Here is a 26,456-nt window from a genome sequence, read left to right on the forward strand (position 1 = left end):
CAGCTTGCCTTAAGGCACGTGGGGACAGCCTACTCATGTGCCTTTAAGACTTCCTTCTTTAAAAGTATCCAGCCTCCTGGACTCTCAGAACTACTTCCCAAACGATTCCAAGTAGCCTCCTAAACAAATCAGAGTCTGCCCTCTGGAAATCAAGTTTCACTTTCTGTTCCCTCTCTAGTAACATATGCAACTAGGACAATTTTTAATTTCTATTTTAGGGAGGGGTAAATAAAAGGTAACATGAGATGAGTGAACAAAAAGCTCATGTTTCTACAAGCCTGCCTTCCTTAGGAAACCAGTTTAAGGAAACACACAAGTAAAATACACCATGGTGGAATTACAGGTGTACGAAAATTCTGCAGCACGCACTGGGCCCAAGCATGGATATTTTCCTGATAATTTGTGTCTTTATTTTGAATTCAGAACAATGGGCATCCTCCATGTGACCACCCCATCTCTCCAAAAGCCTGTTGTGAAGACCTGCAAAGGAAGCTACAAGTTAGGTCAGTGGCTGGATGCTGTGACCCACCCCCATGCTGTGTGTGCACTTTTCCTGGCTATGGTGTGGAGGAGGGAAAGTTTGGGACAGAGCTTTATCCCGGTGCACATTAAACAGGTGCCTCAGTTCCAAGTATCCAGGAGACAGGGAGTGGGATGCTGAAGTCTCTGGTCATTAGGACCAGAAAAGGGGTACAGATGTGCCTCTCCTGGCACTCTCAAACCTCAGAGGCTGTATCAAATCCACAAGCAGCCATGGGGCAATGGTCTGGGTCATCCAGGACACTAGGATGATATACCACTGGGCAATGGGCAGTGGAAGGGAGACAGCAGGACTGCCATTGTGAACTTCAGGGAAGGTGGTAAATGAGTCACAGGAGATAATACTTGGCAAAGGCAGAAAATGGGTTATTTGCAGAGCCTCAGGCCAGAGGCTGAGCTTGAAACCAAGGTCTCTGAGCTCCTTGCAGAGCATTTGTGCCTCTGTGCAGACCCAGGTGACCAGTGCTGGGATGCTGCATGGCTCTGCAGCCAGTGATGATCCATCCTTTCTGATGCCACTTCCCTGTTTTTCAGCACAAAGAAGCCTGTGAGAGGGCACCAAGAACAGTCCACATTTCCAGGAGAGGGAGATTGGTTTGACAGGAAGTCTGAGAGAGGAACAAGGAGGACAGCAGTCACAGGTCTGTCTCCACAGCAGCCCTCTCCCTGGGCCCCAGGAGGTCAAGTGACCACCTAGGCAGGTGGCTGTCCATAATGCTGCTGTGGTGGACTGTATGCATGGGGCATCAGTTTTTGGGCAGCTGGAATAGAGGAGCCCACAGCTGCCAGCCTCAATGGGCAGCAAGCCTACAGGATATCAGCAATAGTATGGTCATGCCAGGCCTTCAGGGGCATGTGGATACTGGAAACGAGTGGCATCAAAGGCAGTGGATGTCCCAGAACTTTGAGGGGAGAACTGGGGGCAGGGAGGCAGGAGGAGACCTGTCCTTCAGACCCTGTCATGCCTGCATTTTACTCAGTAATCCAAATATCACAAAGGATGTCCTTGCCTGACCTGAACTGAAAGAAATGCATTTTTCCCAGAACGACTCTTAACTCCCTCCTAACCAGTGTTTTGCTCTCCTCCCATCACTGCAGTTTCCTGACAAACGTCTCTTGTCTAATGTGAGATGATGCTGCAAAGGGCATATGTGGGGCTAGGGAAGCCATACTATCCTCCCACTGCTAGTCCATACACAGGACATCACTAAGCCACCTTTGCTGTGACCAAAAGATGCACATCCCCCAACCCAGTAACACATGCACAGCAGTCAGAGGCAGGGATGGGACACTCCTGTTCTACTTGCAAAGGGATTCCTGAGAACTCAGTGACACAGGCTCAGAGCACATCTCAGGGAGTGTGCCGTAACACACAACAACAAAGGTGTCTCCTTCATGTTTTAAAAACAGGCTTTACCATGGTACCAAGAAATGGTACGGGCACTAGGATGGGTCTGCTGCAACAGATGTGCACTGGACACTTGCTCTGTGTGCTGAACCACCTCGAGGCTGCTGGAGCCTTGGCCTTGATGTTGTATTCACTGTTGTGGGAAGCTGGGAACCTGGTCAACCTCCCTGACAAATGCATCGGCTTTTACAACTTCTGCTTGTGGAATGAGACAGCTGGGGAACTGCAGTGCCTGGACTACAAGCATCTGCAGGCGATGGACATCAGCCTAGGAACAATGCGGCTGGCGACAGTTTGTGTGTACACCTGCCCGGTCCTGAGCATCTTCTACCCCCTTTTTGTTGCACATGTGAAGTGCACAGAGAAGAAAAAGGGCTGGAAAGGCATCTGCATAATACTCATCATTGAGATGATTCTCATGTTAGGAGGCCTGGGTATATTTCTTTCACAAACCTCACAGTGGATTCACACCTCTGATTTCACTGGGGGCTTCCTGGCATTGCTTGGCACTCTGGCTCTGCTACTGCTCCAGATTCTCACTACCACTATGTACCTCTGGTGGGCCAAGCTCGTATCAGAGCCCTCTCACCAGGAAGTCCAAATTGAGATGTCACAGTGAAGATGGAAGAGTTATTGATAACCTCATTTAAAATGCCAATTCCACTACAGCTTTAGTCACTAGCAAGAATTTGATCCTTATTCCAAGGGCCTGTATTTAGCCATGCTCTGGCACACAGCTGTGACTGCCACCACCAGGTGACAGCTCTCCAGCACTGCATGGACAGCAGGCACCAGCATCCACAGAGCAGCGTGGGAGCTTCTCAGGAACAGCAGCCCTCAGCCTGGGGCACAGCATCAAAGTGACATCGTTTCTGGCCCTTACCCAGAGGACACTGAAGGAAACCATCACCCAGAACCATCACCCAGTGGACACATCACTCTGATCTTACTTAGCAGAAGTACAGGCATGCAGAGAAGCAAACAGGCTTTCCTTCTTGGAGTTGCTCCAAGATTCTGCTTGTTGGAGGCAATTGCAACTTGAGAAGCTGCAACTTCACACTGCCATCACAGCAGTGGCAGCCCCAGAGATGTACTGGCAATGCTCTCTTCAGCAGGAGCACCTGTACTTCAGCTGCTGGAACAGCATCTGCAGACTCATGAGGGTGAAGTGGCCAATCTCATTAGCAGAAGACAACAGGAAGGGGCAACCTAAAAACTTGTTGAACATTGAACCCTACCCCCTTCAGGCACATGAGGATCTACTTTCTGACTCTGGTTTTACTGGTTCTTCATTTTAATAAAGGCTCTTGCACCTGCCTCAGCCTCATATGGTTTGTTCATCCCCTCTTTAGACCAGGAGGATGCTGTGTCATCCTCATCCCCTCCTAGACCCCCATGCACACTGCCAGGGGGTGAACCCCTTGGGGATGGTACCTACCCTTGCCAATCTGCTCCCACACATCTTTTTCAGCTCTAGGAGATCTGCCCCAGCCTGAAGGCAACTTCAGTGTTAGGCCCAATGGTGACAGCCTGACAGTCCCCACTGCAGCTGTCACAGAGGGACTTTCAAGGAGCTCCAAGACTGAACCATGAGTGTCCAGCTCTGCAGAGCCAGCAAAGGCCTTCCAGGGCTAGCAGCTCCCTGCTCCCTTCCAGTCCCAACACTGACCCACTAGAGAGACACTCACAGAGACCCAAAAGTCCTCTTTAACCAGTCCATGCTCTCAGATGCCAAACAGAAATGTATGTAACCCAATATGGAGTTAAATCCAGCTCCACCCAGCACACACTGGGAGGAGTGCCCCCTTCCTTCTCCCCCAAGGCTTTCATGGGCCTCCTACTAGCTAGCTCCACAGGCCACTCCAGGCCTTCCCCCCACCATCCTTAGTGCTGTGGGAGGGATACCCTCCCCAATGTCCCTTTTGCTTCCGGGGGGGCTGCAAGGGAGGCAATGTTAGCTGAAAAAGATCTCCCTGACGTATTTCAAAACATCGTCCTGAGAGTCCTCCCGGCCTGTCCGCTCTGCATTGGCACCAGCATCAGTGTCTGAGGGGGATGGGGGAGCCGGATTGCAGTCGCTGCTTTTCCCCACGTGGGCTGTGCTTCCAGGAGCCTCCTTTGGTGTTGCTGGTTGGACCCCTTGCTCCTCTTCACTCCCGGTCCGGGCCTTCTCCTCATCTCCCTCGCACTGTAGATTCTGACCAAAGGGAAAAACAACCAGAGCTGGCTGTGTGCCACTTCACCCAGGGGCGCGGGGCAGCACACCATCTCCACAGCACACCCCCTCACCAGTCTCCAGCTTGGCGGAGGAGCCCGTTCTCCTCCCGCAGCGCGGCCAGGGAAGGGAGAGACCAACAGCAACTGCTCAACCCCGCCAACCTCCGGGAAGCCGAAGAGAGGACAAACCCCCACGCCCGCAGAGGGCCACCAGAGGGCCCAGAATCCGCCTGCTCCCCACCCCACTCCCCGCTGCGATACGGCCAGGGCCGCGTCCCCAACCCCGCGGCTCCGGGCTCTCACCTCGGCCAGGACCGCCAGCGCCACGTCCACCAGCTCCGCCTCGTTCATGCAGTACACCACCGCCGCCGCCCTGAGCACCGCACGGGGAAGACACTCAGCGCGGGCAAAGCCCGGCCCGGTCCCGCTGCTTCCCCCCTTTCCAGCGGCACTACCTGGGCCTTGCTGCCGCCTGCCGCCGCGCCCCCCGCCTGCTCCGGGGAGGCGCCGTCGTCCCCCCGGCCCGCTCGTCCCCCGCCGCCCCCATCCAGGCCGGGAGTAGCCGCCTCCGCTGCCGCCGCGTAGCCTCCGCCATCTCTGCTGCAGCGGCACAGCCGGCGGGCTGGGGTGGGGCGGGGCGGCCAGGGGTGCCGCCTCCCCCAACGAGAAGCCCAGAGCTCCCCCAGCTGGGGAAATAAATGTCTGTAGCTGCTGGAGGTGGGGGGCACTGGCACCCCGAGAGCAATGAGTTAAACTCAGAGGTAACGACCCCCTTCTCACAAAAGAATGCGCCAGGCAGGTGTGTAGACGATAATATCGGTGTACGTGGAAGATAATTTTTGCATGTTTGACGTATAGAAGCCCTGTGTTAGGAGGAAGGTGTGCTTGGTCTGTGGGAGCCCAGCGAGCACCCCCAGTTTTGCAGCGAGCAGTGTCTCCCTCTTAAAACGCAGTGTCTTTGCGATTCGGCAGCTGTTTAGTGGGGGAAGCTTCCCTGCACATCCAGCGGCTTGGCAGCAGCCCCAACACCAGCCACCCCTGCCGCTTATCACGCCGTAACGAGGCGGAAAGACGCACCCTCCCTATTCTGACACAGGCACATTTCCAAAGGGATTTTTTGCCCTCAGCCGCCGTGACGCCCGAGGGGGGGCAGCGGACCCCAATCCCGGTCCTGCCGTGCCCCCATATCCCGGGCACCTCCGTGCCGCCCCGGACTCGCTCGCTGCTGCCGCTGTAGGGGCGGCCCCTGCAGGCGAGGCCGCCGAGCGCTGGGACTCGTCCCGGCCCCCCGGGGCCTTGATCTCTTCCCAGGGAGGAGGCACCCGCGGCTTCTTTGGGCAACCACTTCCTGGGTCTCGCCCCCTTCACACTGAAGAATTTCTTCTCCATGTCTCGCGTCACTCTACCCTTTTCGCGTTTAAAACCCTTACACTTTGCCTTATTGTTACCTGCCCAGGTATTGTTACGTGTCCCTGTCCAGCTTTCCTGTACCCTAGGGTTTCCCCAGGGTTCTCCAGGCTCAGTCCCAACTCTCAGCATGCAGCTCAGCAGATTCTTCATGACGGTGCTGCAGCCAAGCCGTTCAATTAGGACTGTGATGAAGCGGGGTAAAGTTAATGACCCTGGTGCCCCAGGAACTGGGCTGGCTCCGGCTGGATTTCTAGTATAGGATTGAACCCATAAAGCCTGCTGCTGGTTACAATCCTCTGAAATCCCAGAAGGCTGGTGTAGTGAGGATTACTGGTTTTCTACCACACAGCTGTCTTCTCCAGCTCCAGCCAGTGTGTCAAATGGTTGCCCATAGGGCCTACAGTCTAGGTGGCTGACTGTTTGCTCTTTCAGTTCTTTCCATCACCTGGATACCACATTTGACGTGTTGCCTGAAGAAGGAGCTTCGTGCATGGAAACGAGTTGAGGAGCCCGTGCCCATTCTCACACGTCTTAAGTGATGCAGTCAGATCCTGAAGGCCCAGCAGAAGTGTCAGCTGGCACGCTTCCAGCTGCAGATGGACACGGGGTGTGCACACAGTCTGTAGAAAAGGAGTGCAGCAATGATAACTTCCTGAATGGTTTACCTCTGTAAGCTTCTCTGGAGTGAAGCAGATGGGGAAAAGCAGAATGAAAAAAGCACTCACAGAAGCACTGCACTTACCTCCTTTGTAGGTTGTCTTGCCAGTAGCAGGAGCAGAGCAAGAAGATTTTGATTCCCCTTCCGAGTCTGACAGAGTCTCTTCTGCAGTAATGCATTACCTGTGGCAGAAGTCACACTTCTGTAGCCCCAGGGCTAATATGCAGTGTGATGCTGCAGTGTTGCTGGGTATTCATTTCCCTGCTCTGTTCTCACCCGCTCAGCTTTCTGCACTGGGGAGAAAAGCTTCAGCTCAAGAGGATGCTTCAACTTAAGACTGTCAAGGGGACAGAAGTGATTGTAATCAAGGCTGATACAGATATCCATAAATAAAGCCTGCCATTTTAAGGAGAGCTGTTCTTGCTACTGAGGTCATTTTGGGGTGCTACTGAGGAATTAACTGAATCTGGACCTGAACTGTATTTTGGACCTCATTTCATTCCCATTCTGAAGCAGAAAGGCTTCATAGAGAGGTTGCTCAAAATGCTCTCCAACATGACTTTGAACACTTTCAGGTGTGAGGCATCCCATAACTTCTCTGGGCAACCTGGTCCGGTGTCCCACCACCCTCACTTCAAAACATTTCTTCCTTGTATCCAAGTCTAAATCTACTCTCTTTTAGCTTAAAACCTTTGTCCTGTCACTTTGGCCTTGGCCAAAGGTCTCCCTCCAGACATTCATTCAGCTTGCCACAACCTGACATTCAGAGACATTTTTATAGTTTTGGGATTTCTTCTTCTCACAGTACTGGTTGAGACCTGGAAGTGGGAAATACTCACCACAATCCAGATCTGGCTGGCTTCCAGCTACAGAGGTCCACTTGGCCCAGGCCCCACCTCTTCAAATGCAAGTATCTTCAAGAAATCACTCTTCACAAATATGCCAAAGCATACTTGGCAAAACCAGACTGAAATAATGTTCCACCTCCTTTCCAGGTGATCACCCCTCAGCTGGTGAATGGTGGATGTTCATACATGTCTAGGCTCTAAACCTTTGGTTTTAAAGTCTTGGGATTTGGAGGAATTTTGGATTTTTTTTGAAACTCACAGCCTTTGGAGAATACCAAAGGTATCTTCCAACAGTAAATTAGACTGTTTCTTCGGATATCTGAGAAGGAGAGCTCTGCTAAGGAAAACAGTCTTGTGAACTCCCAATAAAGGCCAAAGACATTGCCACAGAGCTTACTGCTGCCTACTGTAAGCATGTGAAACCTGGCTGCTTAGCAGCCCACTCAAAGACTATGCAACACCTAAGCACAGCCCTTGCCCTTATAGTTGGGGGAGTACAGGAGTAAAGACAGGTCCAGTAACTACACTACACAGACTGGTTCTGACTCTCCCTCCTCCAGCCCACCACACCAGATACCTGCTTGACATTGTGTAGCTCTGAACTTCAACACAAGCATTTCAAAAATTCTGACTCAGGATCTCTCCTCTAGCTGGTTGCAAGGGAACACAATACATCTGAGCTAACACCATTATTTTTGTTCCTGGATGTCTTACAATGAACCAGAGTGGAGGTGTCAGTTCCAGAAGCACCTGTGAACACACACAGGAACGCCCTACAGGAGACTTCACTGCCCCAGCCACCATCCATGTTTTGGAGCAACAACTGAAGACAGCACAGAAATCAAGTGCAAGGGAATATTTTCTTTTTATGGAAAAAAAAAGAACAAAACCCAAAAAATAAAAGCACAACAATAAATGCTATACACCAAAAGGAATACTCTGTTTTTGCACCACCTTTCCAGTTGGAGCTATCTTATCACCATGTGCTGTGCTGCCTCATGCATGCCCTCTCTGGCCTCACCTTTTTCTGTAGAACCTCTGATGTGATCCCAGCAGCCTTCTAGCCACGTGCTACCTAAGACTCACAGAGTGAGTCCAGCTGCCACAATGGGTCAGTGAAGACCTTTTTCAGTGCTGCCACTGATCCAGTCCCATACTGGCATTCTGTTGCACCGTGGTTTGGCAACTCTATTTAACATTTGTCAACAGGCAAAAGCTACAATGAGAAAAGTGACTGTGGTTTGCCTTCTCTCCCATGCAGTTTGTTCCTACAGAGTTAACACTGCTTTTGTCAAGTCTCTTGCCCTTTCTCTTCAGCACTGTCTGGGGTTAAGACTTTTGAGCCAGTAAGGTTGTTAATTTAATCTTCCCATCCATAGAGGCAGTGAGGCAGGTCCCGCAGTCCATGGCCGTGCTCCAATCCACTGTGACAACGGGAGCTCGGTGTCCTCCCAGGGAAAGGCAGCTCTCCAAAACCTTTTCCTCACCATTTAACTAAAAGAAGGAAAGCGTAAGATTTTAAAGAGGCAAGTTTCTGTAGTGAGGGCAGTGCACTCACAGGAGAAGCCAAAGCCTGCTACAGACTCCATCTTTTGTTGAGATGTATGTAGCACACATGAGGAAGCAAATATCCAGTCTCATGACAGACACACGTGTCCTCAAGCAACTCAGCTTCTGACATCAGCTGAGCTGCAGTCATTGAACAAGGCAGGTTAAGAGCACACACTGATGAGGAGCACATAAGCCAAAGCTACAGCTCACATTAATGCAGGTGCTCCAATTGCCGTAGATGCAAAGTAAAAATTCTGTCTCATCTGCCTTGCAATGGCTTGTTACTGATGGGTATTTACTCAACAGAAAGCAGGCAAGGGGGGTACGTGATCAGTAACTACTTATTACTGCAGCACAGAAATTTGGGTACTTTGAACTATGCAGCCTCAGCCTTTGTTTTTATGCACAGTAAGGGGAGAGAATCAGGCTGAGACTAGCATAGCATCAGTAAGCAAACACGGCAGACTGAAGATGAGCATCAGTCAACAATTCCACATTCTGAAAAAAATTAAAATTTTGCCCAAGGCACCTGGAAAACTGCTGCAGCTAAGCTTTAAGAACAAGGAACACATATTCTAGCTACACAGAGAAGGCCAAATAGTTCCAGAGGGTTCAAACACCCTGCTCAACACCACACACAGCTAAAACTGAGCAGCAACTTTCATAAAGCAGGGACGGGTAGGTGCTGCTTGAGAACTTCCAGTGGCTGATGTTGCAGCCTCGTAACAACAAGAGCTTGTATGAATGTGCAAGGCTACTCCCCATCACTTCTAAGGCTTACCTTGAAAATTACTCCCCCAGTAGAAGAGCACGTCAACATATAGTTGCCCTCAGAGTCAAAAGCAAACAGCCTTCCTCGTGGGAACTGGACTTGCTTGTAGCCACTGTACCCAGACAGAACAAAAGGACCCGTAGCTTCGCTGGGAAGATCGTACTCAGACACCTTCAAGCCACTTTTGTGAATATTCCACTGAATAAACTGGAATGGCAAAAAGATACGACAAAAGCCCACAGTTAAGCTGACAGGGATGAAGGCTGAGGGACCTTTCATCGTTTTCAAGCCAAGTGGCTGTTCGTCACAAGCAAAAGATGTCATGTTGACAGCAATATATAAGTGGCTACATTTGTAAAACACAGTCTGCAGAGGTTGTAAGACTGCCCCGCTGTGCAGGCAAACACATGCCCTACCTTCCACAAGCACTGCTGCATTTGTGTCCTTCGACATTGCACACAGAATCGTGGTGGGAATTCACTTAGCACTCATCAGCCAAGGATCCACACCTTCGTGCAGTCTCCCTCCCTGAGTCACACCTCTACTGTTGAAGACTGGAACTGCAGAAACTGAAGCCTTTTTTGTAAGCAACAGGGTGCTGCTAACAATGTAATTTATGTGGTTAAGGCTCTCCCTCCTGGTGAATCCCAGATCTCAAATGTGGTGATCTCAGGGGCACAGAAAGGTCCCCTTCACATGGATTCCAAAGGCAGGGGAGGTCATGAAGAGTATGATTTGCAGAGAAGGTCCGAAACAGCTCCAGTTGTTAACATGCTTTCCAGCCACTCACTGCAGAGGCTGCATACAGCAGGGTGGTGTTGCACACCTATCATTACAGTTAGCAGCCCACAGATTTTCCAGATTCTGGTGGGTCTTTTTCTTGCTATCCCCATCACATGGAGAAGACTCCAGAAGGGATCTCACTGTCAGCTTACCAGTAGAAGACCACCCTACCTTGCCATCCTCGCCTATGCTGTAGACTGTGTTCTCATCATAGCTGAACTCAACGGAGTAGACTTCCCCATCATGTGCCTTCCAGCTCATGGCGCACTCATGCTGCTGCATATCTGAAGGGAGAACCAGCACTGAACACTCCTTGTACTCACAGAGCTGAGCTGAAGAGGGAGAAGCCCTTTACATTCACAAGGTCTCTGTTACAGCCCTCTAAACCAGCCTGGAGGAGCCCAGTCCCATCCCAGCACCCTGCGGTGCTCATTGTGGCTTTTACCCTAGCCACAAAAATCACTGCCAGTACCTTGTCAGCTCTTCCTCCAGCTTTACAGGGCTGCTCACATCCTCACTGTCAACTACAGGCATTCTGCACCCAAGCCTCACTCCTACCTTTCTTCTTCTCTTCCCTTGCTACCCTTGTCCACCCTCACAGCTGCTGCCAGCTCTGTCCCCCCACAGAGCTGGGACTGCAGCCTCCAGCTCAGTATCTGGGCCAGAAGCAGATCCCTCATTCACAGAAGAGTGGAGGCCCAAACTGCCTTTATCACAAGGTCAGGCTGAAGAGGACAAAAACCAAGAAAGAAATTACTCGGGGAAGAAGGACTGATGTGAAGCCCTTGCCTTTAATTGGAAGGTCACCCATTAATTCCTTTCCTCAGGACTCAGCCTCTGGCAGTGGTACTGCTACATGGCACAGTCAAGCCCTGTGACCCAAGGGCAAGTTAACTCTGCTCCTCAGCAGGAAAGAAACAACAAATCCAGCAGCACTACCAGAGCCAATGTCCCCCCAAGGAAGTTTATGTCAATTCCCTCCCGAGATCTACCATGGACGAGAGAAGAGTAGCTTCCACCTTGGTGTTCAGGCATGTCCCACAGCTGCCTTGCCACTGGCAGAAGAAAAGTGGCAGGGACTGGCAGAAGAAAAGTGGCAGGGGCAGTCAGCTGGGGACACCAAGGGGACACTTCAGGGCCCGATCTCAACGTACCAAAGAGACGAACGATCCCATCTGCAGCCCCAGTGACCAGCAGGTTGCCATTGTGGTTGAAGGCTGTGCAGTTTATAGCAATGGGCTCAGGCTCCAGGGAGAACTGCAGCTGGAAGGGAAATCCTGCATTAATGCCAAGAAATGCAGCTGGGGGTGCTGAGGGCTGATGTCCAGAGGAAAGACAGTATCTAGCAGCAAGAAATCCTCCAGCTTGGAGGCCTGCACTTCTCTTGATTACACAATTCAAGAATGGCAGCTGTATTTTACTGTGACACTAAATCAACAATTTACCTCAGCCAAGCCACAGCTTTCTTGGCCATGGCCTCAGGGCTGCAAAACCAGCTTCTGGCAGGCACTAGCTTGAGTATGTTGCTTTCTCCTACATATTAATGACATAATTTCTTAAGGACAAAAGAAAGGGATGGGACAAGGATTCCCTCCCAGAACCTGACTCATCTAAATCAAAATTATGAAGATGACATTAGATGAAAACTGTGAAAGAAGCACGTCACTTAAAACCAGCGAAGACAGGGCAAATAGAAACAAAGAAAACCCTTCAATATAGCTCAACTGAACGAAACCTGACAAAAGCATCATTCAGTCCAGTTGGGACATTTTCATTCACAAACTGTGCAGGCAGGATAGAAGCATGGCTGTATGCTATTTTGAAGAATCCCTCAAAAAAATTCAACACAGCAACAAAACAGAAAAAACCCACCCAAAACCAGCAGCTACTTATGCTATTCATTTTTATCCTGCTCATGACTGAGGGGAAGGAAAAAGGGGAAAAAGAAGGGTATTGGAAAAACGTCAGCATAATTTAGAAAGAGGGCTCTTACACATTGAAACAGAAGACACTCAAACAGACTGAGAAAGGAAAGAAACCTAGCAAGTACCTGCTGCTTCATTGTTTTAGTGTCCCACAGTAGCAGCTTCCCAGGAACCTGGTTCATGCTTTTGCCCCCAGAGCTCACTGCTGAGAAATCCATGTGGGAGATGGGGCTCTGGGCTGCTGCAGAACAGACAAAAGAGGCTCCACTTGGACTACAGGCAAGTGAGAGGATCCTGAAACACAGAAAACAGTCTGCACTGCCTCTCCTGAAACACAACACTCAATTACAGACTCACCCTTTAAGGCCCTGCAAGGCAAGGTTCACCAAAAAGGAGGGTGCTTAGGCATATTTTGAGTATTTTCCATTTAACTGAGCATTTTTACACTTCTCAGACACAGATTGCCCTTTAGATGGAGGTTAAAACAGCCCTTCATTACAGGAAAGCAGCAAGAACTTCACCTACTTTTTTCAGTCAAAAAGAACAGCATTTTTATTTATATATGAAAGTCAGTATCCCACAGTTACCTGGGCATGTCTTCATCAATGCTGATTTCACAGAGATTCTTCTTCGCTTCTGTGTCATAAAGACGAACTGTTCCGACCCCACTGCCAAGCAACAGCTTGAAACCAGAAAAAAGAGAGGAGTGTGAGCAAGAACAATAATGCTTTCAACAACCAACACCACAGAATAATTTTTTTCAATTTATGCATTCAGATTAAACTCATTCCATTAGGGTTCATCCTGTCTTTCTGTGGGATGTCACTGAGTAGGACTACCCCAGAGCCACAGAACTCAGAGTAAAAGCACCACTTTTACTGAGATCTGATAGGCATCAAGGTAGAATAAAAGTCACTTTCTAGAATATGGCTCAACATTATAGGATGCTAAACATTTGTGAAGTCTTAATATCTAGGGGAGACAGTAAAGAAGACAGAATTAACAATCTAAGTTTAAGAGGACACCAAGTAGAAGCCACCTCTGTCTCTGTTCAACCAGGGGAGAACTAAATACTTCAGAAGGGCTCACACATGCTTTATCAGTGGTGCTACAATTTAAATCATAAGTTAAACCACAGTGGGATGCATTATTGAAGAAGATCAATCAAGCCAGATCCTTCTAACTCCAGAGGCTAACTGGCTGCTGAATCCCCATATATTTCAGAAAGAAGAACCTTCCTATTAGCAAGCAGGAAATAACTCCACAAAGCAGAAGAAATATCAAAACAACTGCATTGGCAACTTCCTTTTTATGAGCAAAAGAAAAGAAAGAGACAAGCTGTAGCACCAGCTGTTCACAGGTGGCATTTTGGGGTTAGCAGCAACAGATCATCAGTGCCAGAATGTGAACAATATTCCCTCATTTGCAGGCCTGCCTTCTCACACAGCCCTGTCTCTTTCTTCACCAAGGAAGGGCATGAAGCACTAGCAACAGCTCAAGGACTCTGAAGAATGCTTATAATTTAAGGCTCCTCTTTAGTAACAGAAATAAAATGCTACAGGAAATATCCAAGCTGTCATGACAGTCAAACAAGCCCCAAGCTTCTTATACAGCCACGAACCCCCAGCTCATAAGGCATCAGTAAAGGCCCCTTTTTACACCCATACAATGGAATGCCCACATCACAGCCCTGCTCTCTCTTTTCTGCTTCTGGCTCAGGGTATGAGTAAAGCTCCTCAGCAGGGTACCCAGGGGCTGTTGTACCAAATTGCCTCTGCCTGCCTGCTCTGTTTGGAGAAGTGGCACTTTTACAGGAACTACTTCTATTCTGCAGCTGTACCTGCACTGCAGCTGGGGAACTTGTGTCTCAGGATAACCAGTGGTGACTTCTTTGCTCAATACACAGAGCACACTCCTGGCTCAAGTTTTTCTTAGACCTTCCAGGCTTCAGTTCCCCGTGTCTCACTGAAGTGGTAACTAACTGTTGCCCTGAGCTCATCCACAATACGCTGTCTAGAAGGTAATGTGCAACATGCAGCAACACAGCCCCAAATCACCTGCTCCGACTCTCAAGCCTCCACACACAGGCTACTCACCAGCCGATCACGTTTGGTGGCCCATTCCAGAGACAGCAATGGAGATTTGGAAATGGATGAAGCTTTAGTTTGCATTATGGGGTTAAAAGACCAGACTTTGATGACACCGTCCACATCCAAGCTGGCCACCCTCCGTCCAGAACAATCAACCCTATGCAGAAGGAAACTGGTTAGATATTTTTCTCCCTGAAGTTCTCAGATACAAGTAGACTCCCCAGGAATCCTTCCTTCTTCTGGCCACACACCAGTTCCTTCTGCAAGAATCAGAATTTCCTTGCACCCGTTCCTGTTCAGTCTGCAATAACTGGCATAATGAAGAGCACCAAGCTCTATATGCAAAGCATAATGCCCTTAAGCAATACCATCCTGCTTTCCCAGGGAGTTTCTTCCTGGCTGGCACCTTCCAGTCACAAAAATGTCTGACCATTTTCACAGAGGCTTCCATGAGAGAGCCTTCCTCTGCCATTACCTGCAGTACATGATGGATGAATGGTGCTCCCCATACTCCTCCTGACTCAAGACAATGAAAGGCTGCTCCTGCCGGACCCCCACAGCCTCTGCACTGCTGGTAGGCATTTTGGTTGAAGTCTCTGTTTGCTCAGCATGCAGTTCTGAGCATGGATCTGTCTCAGCTGTGCTAGCATCTGTTTTCTTCTCAGCACTTTGGCCCTGAAGGAAGAAATCCTGTGTGAAATACAAGGAAGCAGCAGCTCCAGATCACGCTCTTCAGCCACCCCAGCCTGCTGGGTAAAAAAAAAAAAAAAAAAAAAAAAAAAAAAAAAAAGGCAAGAAGCTACACTGAAACAGAAGCATTGTCAGCTAAATACCCCTTCTGCCAAGGACCTCTCTGAGCACATGGAGAAGTGTGTTAAACAACTGTGCCTTTTAGCACGGCTTCCTCGGTTGTAGAGTCCCTTATATCCCATTCTACGTGCCCACCCATACATGTTCCTATAAGGATTAAAGGAACCACAGCATCTCTCTTTGGAACACCTCAGCTGATATTAGGGGCCCATTTTGAGAAACGTATCTGATGCACATTACAGCACAGATTCACAAGCAAATCAACATATTTTAAGCAATTCTTGAGTTCAGCAATGTAATTTAGGTATGTATAATATGCAGTTCAGTAAACCTGCGGGTTCAGTAAACTGTCAGCGGGTGATGAGCCTCAGTGGATGGATTGTCCTTATCTGCCAGAGATTTAGTCTGTGTGCACTGAGGCAAACACTGCAACCAACCAAATGATGACAATAGCAGAATTGCCATGAGTCCAAAAGCTTAATACCCAATTTGACCAGGCAGACAGAGTAAGTGGAGTTTTAGGAACAAGAAGCAGACACAGCATTGTTGCAGCCACTTGCTCACTCTCCCCTCACTGTGGGATGGGAAGGAGAAAAGATAACAAAAAGCTGATGGGCTGGGACAACTGGGACAAGGACAGGGAGGGTTCACTCACCAACTATAGTCACGGGCAAAACAGACTCGATTTTGGGGAAAGAAAAATTTAATTTGTCACCAATCAAATCAAAGCAGGACAATGAGAACAAAAACAGATCTTAAAAACCCCTTCCCCCTCTCCCTCCCTTCTTCCCAGGCCCAAATTACTTCACTCCCAGTTTCTCTACCTCCTCCCCCCAGGGGCACAAGGGGATAGGGAACAGGGGGTTGCAGGGAGTTCATCACACATTTTCTTCTCTTCCTTCCTCCTCAGGGGGAGGACTCCTCACAGCCTTCCCCTCTTCTAACATGGGGTCCCTCCCATGGTAGAGAGTCCTTCAGGAACCCCGCCAACATGAACCCCCACCCATCCCCCAGGCAGGGACTGCTCCAGCTCAGGCTGCCCACAGAGTCCTGGCCTGCTTCAGGCACAGCCACCTCCCCTGGTGCAGGGTCCTCCACAGCTGCAGGTCCACTTTTGCTCCACCATGGCCTTCCATGGCTCCAGGTCCACATCTTCCCCACCATGCTTCTCCGTGGGCTGCAGCAAGACAGCCTGCTGCCCTGCCGGCTGCAGGGTCTGCCCTCCTTCCTCACTGACTTTGGTTATCTGCTATCACCTTCCCCTCTCCTCTCCCCTGCAAGTCTGATAGTTCATTTTCCTCTTCTTAAATATGTCAGTTGCAGAGCTGCTGATGGGTTCGGCCTTGACCAGAGGTGAATCTGGCTTTGGAGCCAGGGAGCTTCCAGAAGTTTCTCACAGGAGCCACCCCTGTGGCCCCTGCTGTCCTACCAAAGCCTCCACAGATACATATAAGCACATAAGCAAGTAAAACATATGCAAACATTCCTTTGTTAAACCATTCTCTGAAGAGTAAATGCCCCCAAAACATCACTGATATGATGGTTCTGAATCCCTGTTCTCTAACATATCCTTGCCTTATTTATAGTAGCTTCACATCCTGAGCAATGGGTCAAACACTGCATAAACAATTCATCTGAAATCACAAAGCTGGAAAAGATTGGGAAATAAAGCCAAGAATGCCTGCCTGTGTGTTAGTTTAAGTAGGGAGGCAACAACCACTGAATGATACTCATGTGAAAGAAACAGTGCTGCCTTTCAGTTTCCTTTCTGCTCACATGCATTGAGAAAACCAGAAAGCCAAATAGCATCAGCTTCCCCTAGAGGACCAGAGGCAACCTGTACACAAAAAAACTGCTGTAAACTGGGACATCACAGTAAAAGGAAAGTGCAAGGATACTTCCTGGGAAACTGGGCTTTGCCTTTCCTGACCAATGTTTATTTAAAATGTTTTAGATGAGCCATGAGGAAAGTTTTTCTCATAGCCTTGAATGCTCAGTGGTGGAGTAACATCTCTCCAAAGCAGTGCTCCCCCACGCAGAACAGCCACACACAGGGGTGGCATCAGTCCCTCAGTACTGTCTCTCCCCCAAGGCAGAATGTCTCAAACAGCCAAAATAAATATGCCATTATTCCTCCTGTGCTCCATATCCTTTCACATGGCTGCTGAAAGCCAGGTGATACACAGGTGAACAAAACTAGTCCAGTGATCTTTAGCAGTTAAAATCCAGAATGCAGTTTTATTTCATTAGATAAGAAAGCAGGGCACACCCCCAGACAAAACTGCAAATTACAGTGCAAAAAACCCTCAAAAATTAAAGGTTTCTATGAAGGATATTTCAACTCCTATCCAGGAAATTTTTTTTATCCATTTTTAACTGTCTCACACAGAGCCTGCACAAACCAGCATAAGGGCCACAGGAGAGAACTCTCATGGGCTGGACAGGTGACCCAATTCCATTGCCACTAAGGAACAAGGTATTTGAACATAGCCATTAAGGTGGATGAAACATTCCCTCCCCACGATGAGGCTGTGAAAAAGACCACAAGAAACAACAACTCTTCTCCCATTTTAAATGTCACGACTGATTCCCTTCTAGGGATACAGAAGTAAACACACTGTGGAAGGAGTTGATTAACTACAGCGATTAACCTTTGATACAGTTAGATCTGAGAAGCAAGTCAGAAGTTTAACAGGAACACTTGCACTTGTTGTACTGCCTAACATAACCAACTATGGAAATGCCAGCCCTCCGATTCCCAGCCTTGCAGCGTTGCCCGGTACCTGGAAGGTCCCTTTTGACAGCAGTTCCTTCCTTTCCTTCCCATGCTCCTGCAACCGCTTCTGTCGCTGCTGCAGGGAACTTGACTCGCCTGCTACTAACCCACTGAAGTGGCTCTTCCCATCCTTACAGCTCACTGTTCCGTCTTTTCCTTTGGCACTCTGGGAAGGCAAAGGAATGATTTGGCAGTGTTACGCTTCCACAAGGTTGCAGGACACAGAACAAAACAGGAGGCAAAGAAACCTTCAAGGGCTCCACAGGCCCCTAGACAAGAGCAGCTGTACTTGTGCTGCACTCAAGCCCAGCATACACTTGGAAGGAGGGAAAGGACACTTCATTTTTTCAGGTGGAAGCAAAAGGTTGGAGCAATGCTGTGCTGCACATTAACTCCTTTGATAGGGAGAACATTTCAACAAACACAGATGAGAACTACCTGGTGATTTGTTGGTTCTTTCTTCCCTAGCAGCATACTGCCAGGCTGTGTTGGAGAAGCCCCACTTGGATGAGCTGGTCTGGAAGGGCCCTTTTTACTTTGGGAGAGGAAAGAGGACAGAAAGCCTCCCCGGGACTGAAGAGAATGTGCTGTACTTCTCTGGCTGCAGGTCATATCACTAGTTAAAAAACAAACAAAAACCACCAAACACAATATGAAAGTCTAGCCAGATGATCTGATCAAAGACCACCCAACAAGCAAAGCACCGGCTTTTTGAAGCGCTGGACAACAGATGATCCTGTCCAAGCCAATGGAAACATTATGCATTAAAGAACTGTTTTAAAGCCTCCTGTTAGTATCTGGAACAAATCATTATAATTACTGTAACCAAAGCTTACTTCTCAGAGATGTCACTAAGACAGTGGGCTCAACTGTTGCAGAATCCCCTGTAGAACCACCTCAAACTCCTTCCACTCCACCTAGGTTAATTTAAAAGCACCCTAAGAAAAAGGCAGGGGATTTCCAAAGGAGTTCTTCAGGGTTCCAAAATTAAGGAATAAAACACACCTACTTTGAGAGGCATTCAGTATCCAGCACTTCACTGAACACTGAGATAGGCAGCAAGTCATGATCAGCAATTTGAAAGCACAGGACTTCACTGTATCAAAAACCAAACCCAAAGAAAGTAAGAAAGCTTAGGCTCATTTTTATGACTACACACAATGAGCCCACAATGCCAAAATCAGCACTTTCTTCCCAGAGCATACATAACTGTCTGACCTCACTGCATGTCAACTTCCTCTGAGAGCAGAGCACAACCCAGGGGAAGGTGAAAAAGTCTTCTTCACTTTGTTTATCTTCTCTTCTAGGAATGAACTGCTTTACCAAAACTGGGGTTTGGGTCAAGCAGAGACATGGAAAAAACAACCAAAACTGACCCCCAATTAAGACACATGTTTCACACACAAGATTAATGCCACTTCTAAGTCAAGTTTTTCTAATACAAATGGACAAAAATTAATAAAGGAAGAAATTAGCCCATCCCTCACCTCACTGTCCCCCATATCTGCAGATGAACATCAGGGCTTTCCACACAGAGTAGTTAAACAACAACAAAAAAACATCTCAGATTAAACTCGGTAGCCTGTCATGTGCAGAAAGTGCAAAGCAGTTATCAAGACAGTCTAAAAATTGTCTGATTAAACAGAACTAAGTGTCTGGTGAACTAAAGCAAAGACTGTGTGTGGTCTTGACTACAACATCTATTTGTCACTGTCAGCAGGATAATTCGATCAACTCCTTTCCTGTCTGAATAGCAGTGAAAGAATCACATGAGAAAGTCAAAGCCCCAGCAGTGTTATTAATACTTTGTGGCTAAGCCATGTTTGTTTTCTGATCCTTGTAGAGCAAGAAAAGAAAAAAGCTCAATAACACAATGAATTCAAACACAAACTTGCTTTACATGATTGCGTACTGGGGGAAAAGAAAGAGTTCTAATAACAATTAAACAAGCTGTATCAAAGTATATTTCCAAAGACAGGGAGGCAGCCATAATACACACTGTAACTGCACCAAGTTCATGGGCAATTCTGTGCTGAAACTCCTTTTCACCTGCCTCAAAAACCAAGAAACCATCTTTGTGTTATGACCTTTAGGCCACACAACATCACTGTCTGCAAAACAACACAGGGCACTCGCCTACTGCACCACAGGCACTAAAGTAAATAGGAGCCAAGAGACAATCCACTTCATTTGAGCAATAGTGCAGGGTATTGCACTGCTACCAGTGCCCCAGAACACCTTGGGGTGACGCTGAGAGCACAGCAGAATCAAATCCATGTGTGCTTGGGCTCTCACTGATGGGCAAGGCTCACAAATGGTGGGAGATGCCTGTCATTAATTCCTCAATTAAACTCACTTAGGTCACCAGAATTTCTACTTGAACGTCTTTCTGCATTGACACCTAAGGCAGGAAACAAGCAAATGATCCTTCAGAAGCCTCCCTGACCCAGTAAGAGCAGCAGAGCCTATCCCCAGCTCCTCCCCTGCTGGCACTCACAGCTCTGAGTCCCCAAGCCGATCCATGTTGGCCACATACGCCGGCAATTTGTGATGCACAACTCCTTGTTCCACCTCCAGTTCCTCTTTCTTCGAGCGGGAGGACTCAGCCTGCAAAGCAAACAGCTAGAAGGAGAGAAGGGAGCCAAGTAAACAGAGGGTCACTGAGATTCACCTCCTGCCCACTCACTGAAGCTGCTTACTCCTTTTATTTCAACAGCCCTAGAAGGGTGGGGAGGGAAGAAAGTTGCTCTGACCGGCTAAGCACCACATTATTCCAAGCAGGCACTGGAGCCTACTTAAAACCCTTCCCTCCTCTCCATTGGGCTGTTGCTGTGGGGACATTAATGGTGCTGGGAAAGAGCCAGCCAGGGCAGAGCTATCAGCCACTCCATGCCTGCAGGTCAAGGCCAGGGCATTGCAAGTGACTGGCAGCAGTGGTACGTGGGCACTGAGCCTAGAAGGTAATCTTCCTCCCACAGCCAGGGATTTGGTGACCTGGCAGGGTGCACCAAGGCCAACACCATCATGTCATCCTGCAATCCACCTCCACACCCTGCCCAGCTCCCTCCCAAGCGTAACAGTGAGATTTATCTCCACATCATGGAGAAAGAGACGTTTTTCTTTTCGCCACCTTAGCAGAGAGAGATCTCAGGATGCAGCTTTCTGTGACATGTAGTTTAAGCCTGTAACTCTTGTTGACATGAAATGTCCCTCAAGCTTTTTTGTTTCTGTACATTGGCTTTTCATATATAATTATAACTGACCCTTCTTAGGGTTTACCATGAGGTCTGAAGTTGGGAGACAGATACTCACATTTCCATCAGTTCATCTAAATTACTTCAAGTCCACCACAGCCATGGAAAATTTGCCATTTCAGAAGTGTCAATTTCTGCCTCTTTGTCAAAAGCTACTACCCATTTCTACTGCTCCACCAGCTACAATCTGGAAGTGACTGAATAATACTTAAAAGTTTCCATGTAAAGTCAACCACATAAGCCCTTAACATGCCACTAGTTTCAGCTTGTCTTGACTTCGCAGTGTGACAGCAAAGGAGTTTGCACAGCACCCAGCCATCTGTCCAGATAGCACAGGGAGATGGAGAGTAATACTTCAAACAGACATTTCATTCTATGCTCACAATCCTAGGTTTACTAGAGACAGTGGAAAGATAATCCAAAATAACAAAGGACTTACACAAAAACCTGCCTTGGAACCTGCACTGAACTGAACAGTTAGAACTTTCTTGAACGGATGGAACCACTTTTACAGAACTCCCAGCCTCGCGAGTTAGCAACTAAAGAGCAACTTCAGTTCTGACCTTATGCCGCAACGATTCATTTTCTTCTTGTATGAGACTCGTCCTGAGACATTCAGCTTCAAAGTTCAAAATGACTGGAACTGGTGAGGAATGTTAAAGAAAACAAAGGCAAGAACTTGTGTGCACCTGTCTTAATTCTGAATGCCAGCACTTCATAGTGGCTATTTGCCTGTAAGACAGCAGAGCTGGCCAGTCCATACTAATAGCAAGAAACATGAGCAAGGCCAGAAGACTAGTATCAGCTTAGCCACCCAAGCCAACTTTGTACTTGCTTTGTACTTTATTGTTGCACAAACTATTTCAGACTGGCTTTGCAATGATTTTTATATTCTTCCTTTTTATATGCTAGAAGAGGAGGACAAGACAGGTTATGTTACTACATTAGTGTACGCTGAAGAAACAGCTGAAGATGAGCTGTATTCCAGCTACAGTGCAAACATCAGCAAACAAATATGGTAAAGAATTAGCAGTGTAGGACAAAACCTGTTATTTCTGCCAATGCTGAACTGCTCTATTACAGTGAGCTGTCACCAGACAATGTTGTGGAACACCCATACATACAGAGAATGGTCTGACAGGAGATGCCAATTCAGTTATGGACTCTGACCCGAGGTTGCATGCCTGTTTTATACTATGCCAAGCAGAGGAAAGAGTTTCAGAAGATGCACACATATATATAAAATATAAATAGGGGATAGAACATATCATCATATCATTAAACAATAACTATTTCAACATCCTTTGATAAAGACCAGCTTCCTATTAAGTCTTGGTGCTAAACAATCACCTGAAAGCAGCAAGTGATGTAACACAGTAATTCTTGGCACCACTGTTAACAGTAAACAGAAGACCAGGGCAAGGGAAATTTAACTATTGGTTGCAAAAAAAAGGATATGCATGCACTGAAATAAGACGCTCAGGAAGTTGTGCAGAGACACGATAAAAGTATCTGCCCACTGGCGTGAGAAATAGGTGGCAAAGGTGGGGTTGGAGTCTGGGGCAGGGAGGAAAGGCAGGACAAACCAATCCTTCCACTCCGCCTGGTTCTGGAGCTCGGAGGCCTGCTTGAGGAAAAACTCCTGTGTCTTGTCATTGCGGCCGGTCTGAAACACAGCAAGAAGAAGAGGGCTCGTGCTTCCATTCACACCACCACATAGGTTCTAGGAACACTTGCTCTGTGTTATGAGCACACTAACAACTACTTTCACCACTCAACAGCAAGTAGTTAAATTCAACACATTCACCTAGGAACAAAAGAATTTGAGCTTCATTAGGAGAGGCTCACAAATGCATTTAATCCAACCTTCTTCCTAAACACCAACCATGTTTAAAGGGTGAGGCAAATTGAACTAATCACACCCATTTCCAGCTAAACTGGAGTGCAGTGACCTGAGACTCGAGCATTCGTACGAACGAGCATTGTACCAAGGTACACTTCAAATTACTCAAGTCTACAGCAGATTGAAAAGGTTTAAATACGATACATTTTTCAGGCAGGACAATCAAACCTCTGCATAAGCACAGGGCAAAACAAAACATTAAAAAAAAAAAAAACAAAACCAAAAACCACTTCCAGAAACATGCATTACATTCTGTCTCCTCCACCAACACCCATCATTTAAGATTTTCAGTCAGGGAACAATAGCAAAGAAGAAATATTAGTTTTAAATGGTAAAAAAAATGAAACCTTAATTCTTGACAGGTATTTGTCAATTCAGTTTGCTAAAGCCCACCCTATGAAATATATCTCATTGACTGTTCTAGTGTTTGAGTAAGATAATCTCTACTCCATTTTAAGATGATTATTTTCTGCTCAATACAAAGAAACCAAAAAACCCTCATTTATTTTCTGTCCCACGTTTTCTAGTAGAGATTTGCAACCCACTTTTCCCCTCTCTTATGAAGTCAAACTCAACTCCACCAACTTCAAGGCACCTCTTCTCAAACTCCCTTGAAGTTTTAAGAACTTTAGTGCCTGTAAGTACTGCCAGAGACCTGTCAGAAGGTGAGAGTAGAATACAGAAATCCTGCAGTAAGGCCCTTCCCTGCACTGATGCTGCCTGCTCAATCATTCCTTATTCTACATTGGAGCAGCTGACTACTCCTGCCTACATACTTTTTCCTGCCTGTTTCTTCAACTTCTGAAGATTGCTTTGAGTACTGTTCTTGTCCTCCTCAATCCTGATAGCAATGCCACATGAAGATGTTTAAAGATCTTTGCGATCTCTCCCAGTATCCAAGTTATTAACAGAGGCTGAGCAGGACTGATCCAGCCATACAGCCTCTGAGAGGGAGTAGGGGGAGGCTGCTTCATGTCTGAGCATTAATATCTTACTCCCAGCTAGTCATATTTCCCTCTCTCCTGAACTTCCTTATCCTGCTTACAGGCTTGTCATGTGAGTCTGCATCAGCCTCCTAACTACAGTCCCAATGCATGACACGCGAGTTGTTTGTCCCTTACCCTCGATGAGCCTGGCGGCTATTTCACTGCTGCGGTTTCAGAGACCAGGATCTTTTTTAAAACAGAAGCCTTAAAAAAACTCAAGCCCTACCTGAACAGTATGGACAAGGTAGTATCGGAACAAGCTGGTCTTCAGCTTGTTCACCGTGGGCCGGTACACATCCTCCAAACGGCTGAAAAGGCGGCGGTCCAGATAACTCCAATAATCCCGCAGGGCGGCCAGATCGTAGCTCTGAACAAACTGCTGCAGCTGGTCCACTATTTTATCCACCTAGAGAGGGGGGAAAAACAGGGAAGACTGCGGTCACGTGAAGGCTCTTCTGGCACAAGAGACTTTCTGTAACTTCAGGCTGAGAAAGCTTGAACTGCGCTTACACTACAACCCAGCTACTTATGAGTTAGCTGTCTTCCCAAACGGGGAAACACTCTGCATTTTGTATCTGCATTCTTCCACTCTGTAGCACCTTTCAAATTTAAAAAAAAAAAAAAAAAAAAAAACACAAAAAACCACAAAACAGCAACAAAACCCCACGAAAAATACAAAACCACAAAACACACAAAATAACATAAAATAGTTTTCAACAAGAGGACCACATTTTGTTAAACAAACGGTGGGGTTTTTTGCATGTAAGCAAAAATTTCTGCTTCTTTTAAAAGAAGCCAGTTGATAACGAAGAAAACAGGAATGTGATTAAATGTTGAAAATTCAAGTGCAGCACCTGGAAACAGTACTATTTTTAGACTAAAAAATAAAAAAGCCTGGATTTAGCCAAGCGAAAGAGGGAGACAGATCCACTGTATTGCAGTCTTTTATGTACCTTTAACTTTAATAACTTCATTTATTAACACGGTAGACATAGGAGGCAGCAACAGTTTTTCTTTTGTCACTATATCACTTTCAAAATTGTCCCTGCATTATGAATAACACAGAATAGTGGCGTGGAACAGATTTTTATGTTACTGACTTCTGATGGCCAAGACAGGCATCAGGAAAAAAAAAAAATGCACCCTATAAAAAATGCAACCACCAAAGTTGCTTAATATGTGGTTTGCTCCCTTTTCATCAGTTAAGGTCTCAGGTCATAAACCAGGAAACAGAACACTATGACTCCAGCAGACCATTTTAAAATTTTGCCTTGGACGATAGTATCCCAAAAAAGTCAATTTCATTCCAATTTTTAATTTTCAATTAATTTTAATTTCATATCAACCCAATATTATGCCAACTAAAGCAAATGTCTGCCGACCTCTAAACATTACCCCAGTGATGGTGTTTTAGAAAGAAAAGCAACACGGTTTATGAATGATAAAGGCAGCAGCTGTACCACCGGTTAAAGACCAACCTGGCCACTATTCACTGCCCAGAACGGCTGCTACAGGAACGTGAAGCTCATACAAAGGACTAAAGCTTTTTTTGAGGGTGTTTTCCAGGGTGGCAAGTCCCGTGCCCATTTCCACGCATCTAGCAAAGTAGCTGCTGCTTAAAACATCCCAACTAAAGAGCGGAGCTGTAAAGCCGCTGGATAAAAACAAACTCATGACCGAGAAGAGCTACAGGCACAGGGATGTCCTCTTGCCACTGCCCTCTGGTTCTCCCGTCTCCTCCCTTCCTCTCGGCAGGAAGCTGAGAATCCTCCGGTGGTTCACAACTCGGATGCAGGGTCTATATACGGTGGTTTCAGATGGGCCGAAACGGGCCGGAACCTGCGGCCGCCGGCAAGGAAACCGTGCAGGGGGATGGAACCCATCGCCCCCCGCCGCTGCCCGGTGCTAAAGCCGCTTCGGAACCAAGCAGGAGGAAAGCCGACACCCGGCTAAAGCTCCCTCCCTCCCCTACCGCCCCCGGGGATGCTGGGGGTCCCGCTGCCCAACCCATCCCGGGTGCGGCGGGATGCTTCCGCGGAAGCTCCGAGAGCTGCCCCGCCGCGGCAAAGGGTACGCAGAGGGGGTGTCCGCGGCCTGCCCGGGACGGCGTCCTCCCCGAGGGGCACCCGCGCTCCAGCGCCCCGCCAGGGAGAGGGACGCGGCCGCCGCTCACCCGGAAGCCCTTCTCCCGGTCCGCTTTGATCTCGGCGTCGAGCTGCTTTAGGGCGGCGGTGAAGCCGCGGAAGAGCAGATACTCCCTCACCAGCTCGTCCGTCCGCTCCGCCGCCGCCGCCATGGGGGCCCCGCGGCGCCGCCGCTTCCTCCCGCCCACGGGCGGGGAGGGGGGAGCCCGGCCCCGAGCGAAATGGCCCAGCCCAGCACTAGAAGGACTACAGTTCCCAGCATGCCTTGCCGGCACGCCGGCCCTTGCAGCCCCTGACGTTGCACATGCGCACGGCCCGCCCCCTCTTTCCCGCCTCTTCGTTGCACCCCTCCCCTCCCTGCAGGCGCCTACTGCCCGCGTT

The 26,456-nt window shown here is 48.0% G+C and overlaps 3 protein-coding genes and 1 long non-coding RNA gene across 6 annotated transcripts; 2 read left to right on the plus strand and 2 right to left on the minus strand.

The window, feature by feature from the left end:
• Window positions 1–507: 507 nt before the first annotated feature.
• TMEM140 (transmembrane protein 140) lies at window positions 508–3,265 on the plus strand. 2 transcript variants are annotated; one of them, XM_071732926.1, is made up of 2 exons: window positions 508–1,241; window positions 1,951–3,265. In XM_071732926.1, the coding sequence occupies exon 2, from the start codon at window positions 1,959–1,961 to the stop codon at window positions 2,565–2,567; it is 609 nt and encodes a 202-aa protein (XP_071589027.1). In that variant the 5' UTR covers window positions 508–1,241; window positions 1,951–1,958; the 3' UTR covers window positions 2,568–3,265. The 2 variants fall into 2 exon arrangements, with proteins under 2 accessions (XP_071589027.1, XP_071589029.1); XM_071732928.1 differs by having other exon boundaries at window positions 508–1,181.
• On the minus strand, window positions 3,225–4,796 carry CYREN (cell cycle regulator of NHEJ). Its single transcript, XM_071732929.1, has 3 exons — window positions 4,621–4,796; window positions 4,469–4,538; window positions 3,225–4,145 (listed from the first exon to the last, which is right to left on the minus strand). The coding sequence occupies exons 1-3, from the start codon at window positions 4,758–4,760 to the stop codon at window positions 3,903–3,905; spliced, it is 453 nt and encodes a 150-aa protein (XP_071589030.1). The 5' UTR covers window positions 4,761–4,796; the 3' UTR covers window positions 3,225–3,902.
• Window positions 4,797–4,805: 9 nt separating this feature from the next.
• On the plus strand, window positions 4,806–6,644 carry LOC139791117 (uncharacterized). The gene is made up of 2 exons (XR_011723771.1): window positions 4,806–4,986; window positions 6,008–6,644. It is a non-coding gene; the product is annotated as an uncharacterized lncRNA (long non-coding RNA).
• Window positions 6,645–7,922: 1,278 nt separating this feature from the next.
• Window positions 7,923–26,335, minus strand: WDR91 (WD repeat domain 91). 2 transcript variants are annotated; one of them, XM_071732925.1, is made up of 15 exons: window positions 26,105–26,335; window positions 24,158–24,337; window positions 22,501–22,708; window positions 21,606–21,688; window positions 20,286–20,410; window positions 18,227–18,404; window positions 17,796–17,954; window positions 14,678–14,877; window positions 14,209–14,359; window positions 12,700–12,794; window positions 12,238–12,406; window positions 11,342–11,450; window positions 10,359–10,471; window positions 9,414–9,611; window positions 7,923–8,575 (listed from the first exon to the last, which is right to left on the minus strand). In XM_071732925.1, the coding sequence occupies exons 1-15, from the start codon at window positions 26,225–26,227 to the stop codon at window positions 8,411–8,413; spliced, it is 2,256 nt and encodes a 751-aa protein (XP_071589026.1). In that variant the 5' UTR covers window positions 26,228–26,335; the 3' UTR covers window positions 7,923–8,410. The 2 variants fall into 2 exon arrangements, with proteins under 2 accessions (XP_071589026.1, XP_071589025.1); XM_071732924.1 differs by having other exon boundaries at window positions 14,678–14,892.
• Window positions 26,336–26,456: the final 121 nt, after the last annotated feature.

This window comes from Heliangelus exortis, chromosome 1, assembly GCF_036169615.1.
Source record: "Heliangelus exortis chromosome 1, bHelExo1.hap1, whole genome shotgun sequence".
Lineage (NCBI taxonomy): Eukaryota > Metazoa > Chordata > Aves > Apodiformes > Trochilidae > Heliangelus > Heliangelus exortis.